The 10,789-nt window shown below is 38.7% G+C and overlaps 2 protein-coding genes across 2 annotated transcripts in view; one reads left to right on the forward strand and one right to left on the reverse strand.

Annotated features, from left to right (window-relative positions):
- Positions 1-611: 611 nt before the first annotated feature.
- On the reverse strand, positions 612-9,837 carry MCM4 (minichromosome maintenance complex component 4). Its single transcript, XM_010006888.1, has 15 exons — positions 9,810-9,837; positions 9,579-9,742; positions 9,391-9,489; positions 9,145-9,240; positions 8,964-9,059; positions 8,379-8,517; positions 7,707-7,927; positions 7,087-7,207; positions 5,230-5,489; positions 4,099-4,464; positions 3,625-3,752; positions 2,127-2,334; positions 1,376-1,604; positions 1,130-1,263; positions 612-870 (listed from the first exon to the last, which is right to left on the reverse strand). Exons 1-15 carry the CDS (start codon positions 9,835-9,837, stop codon positions 778-780), a joined length of 2,382 nt encoding a protein of 793 aa, XP_010005190.1. The 3' UTR covers positions 612-777.
- A 550-nt stretch (positions 9,838-10,387) lies between these two features.
- The window catches only part of PRKDC (protein kinase, DNA-activated, catalytic polypeptide), an 83,600-nt gene continuing 83,198 nt past the window's right edge, over positions 10,388-10,789 (forward strand). Inside the window, 1 exon segment of the mRNA XM_010006889.1 lies at positions 10,388-10,418. Within this exon segment, the coding sequence (XP_010005191.1) occupies positions 10,388-10,418 (31 nt within the window).

Here is a 10,789-nt window from a genome sequence, read left to right on the forward strand (position 1 = left end):
GGCATCTACCCTGTCTCGAATGAGCAAGATTCTCCAGTCATGCACTCCTGGACCTGGTTCTTTAAAGAGATTTATGAGATGACACCGAAGGTGAGTATCTTAATTTATCTAGTAATGCTTAAAATTGCAGTATTGATTTTTTTCTTTTACATTGAGGATACTAGCAAAGTGTGCTCAAGTCAAACAAAATAAAGCTCCTTTGATGCTTTCACAAAGAACTTCCAAAAAATCACAGCATTCTAGATTGAAAAGGATAAACTTATTTTCACTTAAAATGAATGCTGAAGAGCCCTTTAAAATCAAATAACTTTATTTCAGATTAAAGCAATACTTAACAGTGAAATTGCATTTACTAGGGAGTCATTTAAGATGAATTTTTACAATTCAATTTGGAATACATAAAACACTGTTAGCATGTTCTACAAAACCTCGTAAAAACACACAGCAGTTGACATACTAGTAATTACATTTAGCTAAAATGTAAATATCATTATTCAGCTGAGGATTTTTTTATGTCCTCTGTAACATCTTGTGCTGACAGAAGTGCCACTTAATTGTCACCACTCTTGTCATAGCAAATGATGGCCCTAAATGTTGAAAATCCTGCTGACTGGCACTGTTGTAAGGCAAAGTAAAGCCATGACAGTTGGCTTGCAAGGAGAGGCTATGCTTGTCATAGCAAATGATAGCCCCAAATCTCAAAGATCTTGCAGACTGACACTATCTTAAGAAAGGCAAAGTAAAAGCTGTGACAGTCAGCTCACAAGGAAAGGCCCCTTACAGCAGTCTGACAGTCTTCCCAGTCACAGTCAAGAAGTCATCATCGGCCAACGCACGAAGCGCTTCTTCAAACATTTCCTTTGTAACAGCCTTAAAGAAAAATAAATAGGTTTTAGTTTGTTTGTTTAGTGTGCTCAAGCTTTGCTTGAGTTCAGAAGCCAGAAAAAAAATAAGCTACAGCAACAATTCCGCTTGTTTATCTGTAGTAGAATTGGCTTTCTGGTCACATCAGCTGAAAAAGTTTATGTCTGCCTTCTGGAATGGGATTTGAGGACAAGAATGTTGATTAGGAAAAGCACCATACTTTTAAAAACTACTGGAAAATATAAAAATGGAACAGGAAACTTACTGTATCAGACTGTGCTCGGAGATCATCAAAAAGCTGTTGGTACTTCAAAGCTGGCGTTTTACCCTTTGACTGGATAAGTTTCCTGAGGGCTTGAGCCAACTCCTCTTTCCGCTTACGAGCTGTTGCACTCATTCCTTATTAAAGAAAACACCTTTTAGAAATTAACTAATGGTGACAGGTTAAGCTACATTTAAAAATTACAGAAGCCCAACAGTATCCCAGCTTTAACACTCTGGAAACACAAACCTGTCGTGAGAATGGATATGTCCACAATTCCAGTCCTTGGATCAGTAGCAGATTGTTTCAGTGCTTCCCGATGGAGGCGTTTTGCTTCTTCTACGTCAATTGTTTCAACTTTCTCAGAAAAGCGGACTTTGGCATGTGCCTCTGCCAGTCGGATCAGAGACTCAAGTTGTCGAGGATATGCAGAAACCATTCCCCTGCCACTACCAATCTTCCTCATGTCCACGTACGCCTGAAAAGCAAAGAGCCGTGAAATACTTCAGTAAATCCTGTTCTCATTGTTTTCAGAGTCCCCTTTATGCTCCACTTCTTATTTCAGAATACAACCAATTCTATATCTGCTCATATACTTTCACCATTGTTCTGCAACAAAAAATAACCACATCGCAGAGAATTAATTTCCATTATAAAGCAATTAAGCCATGATAATTAATCAAGTTTTTAATCACTTTAAAAACTCAGGACTTGTCTTACATGGTTGTATTTTTGTCTGCAATGACACATCTATTTTGTTACCATAGAATTTTCCTTTTTATGCAATGGCACCGAACCAACACATCTGAAAGCTAAATATTACAGTGCAGAATTACTTCTATATTGATTCTTCTTTCCTTCGAAATGCTGGTGATTTTCAGAGATTTTTTGAAGGATCTTCTAGAAAAGGTGCATGCAAATAGAAAGCATACATACTAGAGGATTTTGCCATTATTACAAGTCTGGAAAGACTGAGCATTCTTCACAACAACTCTTTTACCTCAATAAGGGCTTGGCTTGCTTCTTCACTTAACCTGGGATTTACATAACAACGAGCATATGCAATGTAATCCCTCAGTACTGCCATATCCATGTACTCCTCCTCCATCATTTCTTCACTTCGGTAGTACAGAGAAATCAAATGTCGAGCAAGACGTCTGTCGTAAGCTTCATCACGTGGATCCAACATTAAAAAGATCAAGTCAAATCTGAATAGGGTAGGAATCCAGTATTAGCACACATACTTTCTTGCCATTTCAAGTAGTTTAAAGGTTTTGACTTAACAAATACAGCTAGAAGTCATTTCACCATTAATTCCTACTCTGTAGGAGTTTCTCTATTAAATTGAAAAATAGTTATTTCTAGAATTCTGAAAGTACAGCACAGTGGATTTGCTTTTATCCTGCAGACCTGAAACTCTGAAACTGAGAGATAGATTCTGCAAAATACATACTGGATGTTCAAGGCTTGACAGTTTTTGTTTTCTTAAAAAAAAACCCAAAACAACACACACACAGACACAAAACAGTTGACAAATAAAAAACCCCCATACATACCACATACACAGAACAAACTTGCCCTAAACAAACTGCCCTGAAAGGCAACACCGAACAGGAACATATCTATACAGTTATTTTATGCATATAAAGATAATAAGAAATAAATATATGTCTAAATAAACACTTGCAGTTAATCATGAAGAATTTTTTAATAATATTACAAAATTATAATTCAACTACTCTGAACTCCAGACAGACATGAATAATATATTTTTAGCCAGCTGATTGTGTGTTTTCATAAGCTCAAACCCAAAAATGGTGGAACTGAGATACTGCTTAAGCCTAGCTTCATTCTGTACACCTGTACTAAGTCAGTGGCTAAACTTGACAGCTCTTAACTGAAATGTAAGCCGTAAGTGTTCCCAGAATATCCAGTATACCATCACTGTACATCAGATTTCCAGTTAGTGTGGAAATTCCTCGCAAGATACAGTACATAAGTTCATTTTCTATCAACAGATATTAAATGTTGCTGTAACAATTATCACCCAAAAGGCCAGCACTGTCATCCCCCCAGCTGAGTTTGATAGAACAACACAGATCTTTATCTTCTACCACCTCTACTTCAAGTTCTGTGATAGCCAGTGTTTCAACACTAGAAGTTTTATGGAACTAAGAAAAACATCTGAGTTTTTGTTGAATTTATTAATACTAGAAGTTCTAGAACAACTCTTTTCTATTAAACAATAGGAAAAAAATAATATAGAAATAAAGCCATCCCAGACATCTCATGACATCTTCTGTTCAAGGTCAACACATAAATACTAAGAGGCAGTTCTCTACTCACATAGAAGCTCTAAGAAGAAACAGCATTTAAAGTAAACACCATAAAACTTTTCCACTATGCTACAAAGAATACAATTATTCTGTTATACTATATTTAATTTTCACAACTATAAGATCCCATTAAAATGAGACATGCAAGCAGAAGTTCAGTACCTTGACAACAGTGTATGAGGAAGCTGAATGTTTTCAATAGTTGTCTTTTTGGGATTCCACTGTGATTCTATAGGGTTAGCTGCTGCTAGGATAGAGGTACGAGCGTTCAGTTGGCAAATAATTCCAGCCTGTCAAAATGAAAAACACTTCTGAAATAACCCACAACTGTGTGCCACCAAAACTATTTTTCCCACAACTTCATGAGATCACCAGTTATTAAGTGGATTCTGTACTTAAAAACCTGCAGTGCAAGAGTCTTTTATTAGAGTGAAGCAAGAACAAAACTATCTGCAACTACTACAGTCTGCTGCAAAAGCTGTATACTTTTGTAAATAAGTTACTGCATAACTGACAGCTGACCCACTGACACCAGAAAAGTGTAATCCTTTGTTCTTCTGGTAGCTTTTCAAGTTTCATCTGCCTAGCAACATACTGCACTTGGTGGAATGAACCTGGAATCACAGAGATGCTTACCTTTGCTATGGAGAGAGTCTGTTGTTCCATGACTTCATGTAGTACTGATCTTGTGCTTTCATTCATTTTATCAAACTCGTCAATGCAGCAAATGCCATTGTCACTAAGTACCAGAGCACCTGTCTGAAGAACCAGCTGCCGTGTTTCTGGGTCCTTCATCACATACGCAGTAAGACCAACTGCACTTGAGCCTTTGCCAGATGTATACTGGCCTCGAGGAACCAGGTTATACACATACTGGAGCAGCTGTGATTTACTAGTGCCAGGATCACCGCAGAGAAGAATGTTGATCTCAGCGCGAAAATTGCCTCTTCCTGTGTGGGTAAAATCCTTTCGTGATCCACCAAAAAGCTGAAGCAGAATACCCTACAAAAAACGTTATTTTTAAAAATCAAAACTCCACCTCTTGTGTAGTTAACAGAGCAAAACCAACTGTTTAACTGAAACATCTACTGAACCGAACGCTCCTAAAATTAACTCAGACATGGAAGAAAACATTTAAACTGTTCACAGGTCTTTAAAAGGGCTGTCATTCTTTACAGACATCCTCAATTCCAGTTAATTACAAACATATAGTTAAAACTTCTAAGTCCTACAAATTCAGCTTATAATTAAAAGTTTCAAATTAAATTTGTCCCAAATCTATCTCAGAGCTTATATTAAAAAAATTTTGATAACAAATTCTGCTGACAATAGGAAAACCGGAATATACTACTGGTTTCCTTAACACTCTGTTTAATCTAGGACCAAAGTACTGCTAACTCTTTTGTTATCATTACCTAAGTGCCACGTTTGTCAGCTTTTTTAGTCAAGACTATTAAAAAAAAAAATTGTTGTTTTCAAGATGCTGCAGGAACTGCTTTACTGCATTCACAATATTACTTAAGTAAAAGCTCTTTATTTGCCCATAAAGCTGAACTTTAAAGTCTTCAATTTCATCAAAATTTACACTTCCTAAAGAAAGCAGCATTAGTAAAGAAATAAAAGTAACATCCTGAAAAGCCCATGGCATTTTAAGACTACTCAAGATAGTTTTCTGAATTTCGAAGCCTCAAGGAATTTTTATAACCAATAATTAAAAATGCTTTTGCATATAAATACATTTTACAAGAGAAATACAGAATTGTTCACCTTTTTGATATCTTCATGTTCATAGATACTTGGGGCAAGTGCTGAAGCAAGTCTCTCATATATGTCTGCTTTTTTTGAAAGCTCTTTTAGGATTGCCACACGCTCCTCTGTAAACATTTTTTGCTCCGTTTCCTCATCAACACCATGCAGGCGTTTTGCATCCGTCTTGCGATAGTGTATGACATCAATGTGGGTCTTATAGACGGCTTTTACGCTGCTGACTCTTGGATTAACTCGAATTGGGACTGCCCTGTAGATACCTAAAAGCAATTTTTAATCACAGCATTAGATATGAAGAAACATGGTAATTTCAAAACCTGAAGGGTTTACACTTTCCCTTAAAATGTAAAGCTATTTTTTAAAAGCCTAAATACTTTAATCAGGTAATTTCCTGGTAAATGTAGAACAAACAAACAAACAAAAAACAACAAACAAGACTTGATGCTTTTAAAAGTCCTGCTCTGATGCCTGAAGTCAGCATTTCCCCCTTTTTTAAGAAGTTTAATAATACATTTCTAATGTATCTCTAGCAGTGCAACAGTTGTTTCAAAACTAAGCCTTTTATAAATACGTGGCGGTGGTATCACAAGATTTATTCTATATTACCACTCTCCTGAGAGAGCAGATACTAAAGATACCGCCTTTTCCTCACCTACATTCTCAGAATTACTGAATCATCAGGGTCGGAAGGGACCTTTGAAGATTGTCTAATCCAATCATGAGTTCACAGTAGAGTCAACTAGAATAGGTCACTAAAGGCTGTGTCCAGTCAGGTTTTGAGTATCTCTAAGCATGGAGACTCCACAGCCTCTCCAGGCAACCTGTGCTGGGGCCTGACCACCAGAACAACAAAGTTCTCTTATGTCTAACTGGAATTTCCTGTATCAGTTTGTGCCCACTGCCTACTACTGGGCACCACTGAAGAGTCCAGTTGTCTTCCTGACACCACTATGCCATCCCCACCAAATCAGGTACTTTGAAACACAGGGGTAAGATTACTCCTGAGCCTCCTCTTCTCCAAGCTAAGCAGTCCCAGCTTTCACACTTTCCATTTATGACAGAGGCTCCAGTTACCATCATGGGTCTTTGCCAGATTCACTCCAGTATGTTCACACGTCCCTTGTACTGGAGAGCCCAGCACAGGACATGGCACTCCAGGATCACCTCCCTTGACCTGCTGGCAACAAGCCTCCTAATGCAGCACAGGAAGCTGTTAGCAACAGTCACCTGATGTATCAAGCACTGCTTCCTTCCAGTTTTGCTTTCGTCTGCAAGTCTGCTGAGAGTGCACCATGTCCCATCATTCAGGCCATCAGTGATTAAGTCCAACAGCGTTTGGTCCCACTATGGACTCCTGTGGTACACCCATGGTGACCAACCTTCAGCTGGACTTTATATCACTGATCATAATGCTTTGAGCCCATCTCACTGTTCACTTCTCTAACCCAGGCATCATCAGTTTGTCTACAAGGATGTAAGACAGTGGATGACAGCCTTGCTAAAGTCAAGGTAAACAACATCCACTGCTCCACTAGTTTCATTGTAGATGTTTGTTACCCAGCATAAATCCATGCTGACTACTCCTAATCATCCTCTTGTTCTTCATATGGTGAGAAATGGTTTCCAGGATTATTGGCTCTTACCCCTTCCCAGGGATCAAGATGTTGACTGGGCTGTACTGACCCCAGGTCTCCTCCTTGCCCTAGGAATGACACTGGCATCTTAGCCAGTCATCATGACTTTTCAAAGATAACTGCCTTGCTCCTTCAGCCATTGCAGTTGCATCCCATCAGATCCCCTTATAGACAGTTAAAATGAGTGAAAAAGGAGGATGCAAATATTCAAACAGAATTTTACCTGTGACATTAACTCTGTCACCTGGCTGAACTTTATCAACAAGGTCATTGTGAGCAAACAGCGCAACTGTATGTGGAGTCTGTCCAGCTGGCATATCTTCAGGAGACTCCTGCAGTTTGATCTAACAAAAAAGACTTCAGTTGTAGTTTCAAAAACACAAAGCGTCTCCACAGAGCATAGAACAGAATCTTCTGTTAGCACAGTCTTCAGCATAATTTTAAATTGGGAACATTGCTCAAGAAATGCTCCCACCTCAACAGCAAAACTGGTTACTAATAAAAAAGGCAGGATGAAAACATGAATTCTGCTGGTTCCTACTGGTATGGCTAAAATGCTCTAGAATACATGGTTCATCTAGTCCATCCAGACAGAAATGGACAGAGCATAATATTACGGGGCTTCCATATGGAAACATTGAGATACTTACATATTTTACTTCATCCTCTGAAAGCCTTTCTTCTCCAAAGTAGACTTACCCTTTCATTCAGTTCTTTCAACCATGTTCACAACACTTTGCTTTTCAGAACATTCAGTTGCAAGATACGTGCTGTATGCTGTCGGTATTAGGGGGGCAAAAACTAGAAACCGTTTATTTTAGCCACTGCCTAAAGCCAACATACCATCTGTTTGTCAGTGAACATGGATCGATTGTGAATCAGTGCCATACTGTGCGTTGTGTTGCAGTTCTTGCACACTGATGGTTCAGCAATCCTGCCACGATCGATTTCTACTCTGGTGGTGAAAGCGCAAACCTGGCATTTAAAGAATGCTTCTTGCATCTCAGGAATTAACTGGGAGCTTCTGATGACCATACCACTGATGGTGATAAGTTGATCGATATCTGTAAAACATAGAGGCTTGTATCATGACTTCATACTCTTACAATTTAAAATAACCTTCAAAATTTCACATTCCGTTAATTTTTTAGGTGGGAGGTAGACATTTGGTTAGGTTCTAGTATTTTGTTTAAGACAAAGCAAAAAGAATCATAAATGTGTAGTACAAACATGCAAATTTACAGGCATGTTTAAACAAAAGGCAGAATCCCTATCACTTCCAGAACTAAGAACTTGAGTAACCGATACCAGAAAATATTTCCTGTATGGGTAGAGTATTTTGCATTTTGGCTATAAAGCGTTTGCTTCTGAAACAGAATTATACAAATGAAAGACATGGGTCTGGATGAACCACAAGTACAGTTTTATATGGTCTTCATGTAATTCTATGTTAATATTGAATAAATGTATAGCAATCCTAAAGATTCTTCCCTTACATGGTAATCAAAAGTTTACCTTCAGGGTTTAGACTTCTCATATTCCTAGTCTTCAGTGCATTATACGGCCTTACTTGAATCTGATGTTCTAATATTGAATCAGGGTAACGATCAAAAAAGATCTCATTGGCAGCCATGTCAAATGTTGGGATAACTTCCTGTATGAAATAGTTAGAAATGGTAAATCTCAGAAGTTTAAAAATAATTTTAAAATTAATTTTTAAAATATTTTTGCATAAAGCATTTTATGTGCTGCTGATCAACCAGGAGTGACTAAAAGTTATACCAGCTAAGCATTTTCCTACATAACAGAAAACCTGCTATTTAGATCAGGTGTGCTCATTTGAGCATTGCAAAGAAAAGAAGAAAACATAAAAGACTCCAGACACTGCAGTATACCAGCCAATTTTTGCTTGCATGAGGTACCCACTGTACTATCTACGCTCAATTAACATGGAACGAGACATTTTATATAAAGTAAAATAAAGAAGCCACAGGAATTACACTGAGCATACAAAGTACACGCTGCATTTAAGCAAACACATTCAAAGCCAGAAATACAAAAGAGCCATTTAAAAACCAGAAAACAAGCACACTACTTCACCTGAGGATAGCAGATCAGTTGCCTGTAAAGATTTTCATCAAATGATCTTAGATGGTCACAATTTACATTCAGGAATGGTTCCCCAATCATATTAATCTGCAAGGTATTTGAAAAGAAATCTTTAGCTCAATGGCACACGAGACTTAAAAAGGAAAGTCAGATTTCACTGTGTTACAAGTACCTCTTCAAGTCGTTGCATGTAGCGTGGCTCGTTAAGGTCCAAGCCAATGTCTTCATCCTCCTTAGCCAGTGGATCAATGAAACGCTGCAGAAATCTCTGGATGTCAGAGGTACCAGGAAGACAGAAGGGAATGATGAACAGAATTGAGTTGCGCAAACACCCTACTTTGTGTTAGGTTCAACTAATATTTGTTTAAATTAAACTAGCTCTTGGTTTCAAGAAGGGAAACATAAGTTGTTGACCTACCTGGAATTTTTCTTTGCATGAGGCAACATTAACATCTGTTCCCCAAATAACAAGCTTTTGTCCAAGAGACTGCTCAGTTGCAATCGGATCCTCAGTTGGCTGTGTGGAAACAAATCAGGCACATGCAAATACGTGTAGAGCTGTTTAAAAAGAAATTGTCAGATACAAGTTCCGAGACATCTACCTACCCCATCTGAGTGTAAATCAACTTGTCTGGTTTTACGGACAGACCCGAGATCCGGCCTCTGCCTGACCGGCGTTCCCCGCACGCCACTTCGGGGAGTACCCTCCACCCTGGAGCTGGGTGTGCCGTAAGTCAGAGGTGAACTGATATCAAAGTCAAGAGGAATGGCTACCAAAACAAACAAAAAAAAGTTTGATTATAATTATCAAGACATTTTACACTTAGAACAAATGACAATTCAGCCTCTGCATTTGTCTCCTCATTCTTTTAACTCTAGTGCCATAGAACGAGTAGCATCAATCAATTTCAGTGTTTTGTTAAAACAGGAAAAATAAAGATATTGTGAGTCTACTTAGAACTTCTCTTTGCATTAATATGTTTTCCCAAAGACCCCAAGTTCTTGTAAAGCTTTGCTAGAAAACTTGAAAGCAGTACTGCATTAAAAAGCTACACTGGTGTTCAAGCACACAAAGTAAAAATGTAGCATTTTACATTAAATGTTTTTTTCATTATTTTGGGGGCAGTAAAACAAGCGACACGGCAATTACCAGATGCTGCAACTAAAACCCAACCAACTTATAAAAGCAAGAAAGGGCTTTTATAGCAAACAAACTAATTGTTTCTGCATCAATAATTTATTTATCTTATTCTTCCTAGAAACACATAAAAGAATAAGATATAATTGAGATCGTTCAGCCTGGAGAAGAGAAGGCTTCAGGGGGACCTCACAGCAGCCTTCCAGTGCCTGAAGGGGCTACAGGAAAGCTGGGGAGGGGCTTTTTACAAAGGCATGTGGTGATGGGACATGAGAGAATGGTTTCAAACTGGAAGAGAGTAGATTTCAGTTAGGATTAGGAAGAAATTCTTTCCTGAGGGTGGCAAAACACCGACACAAGTTGCCTAGGGAAGTTGTGGATGCCCCATCCTTGGAAGTGTCCAGGGTCAGGTTGGATGGGGCTTTGAGCAACGTGGTCTAGTGGGAGGTGTCCCTGCCCATGCAGAGGGGGTTGGAAATAGATGATCTTTAGGGTCCCTTCCAAGCCAAATCATTCTATGGCCCTACAATCCCCGATGTATATAATCTGAAGCAACAACAGCAGGTGTACATCCCTGACAGCGACGGCCGTCTTGTACCCTTGGCGACGCTAAACCCAGCTCAGAAACCTGAGATAAAAAACACCTTTCCCAGGGCTGCTCCCGGCTCTGGGGCAGCCC

The sequence above is a fragment of the Chaetura pelagica genome, unplaced genomic scaffold (assembly GCF_000747805.2).
Source record: "Chaetura pelagica isolate M959 unplaced genomic scaffold, ChaPel_1.0 scaffold109, whole genome shotgun sequence".
NCBI classification, from domain to species: Eukaryota; Metazoa; Chordata; class Aves; order Apodiformes; family Apodidae; genus Chaetura; species Chaetura pelagica.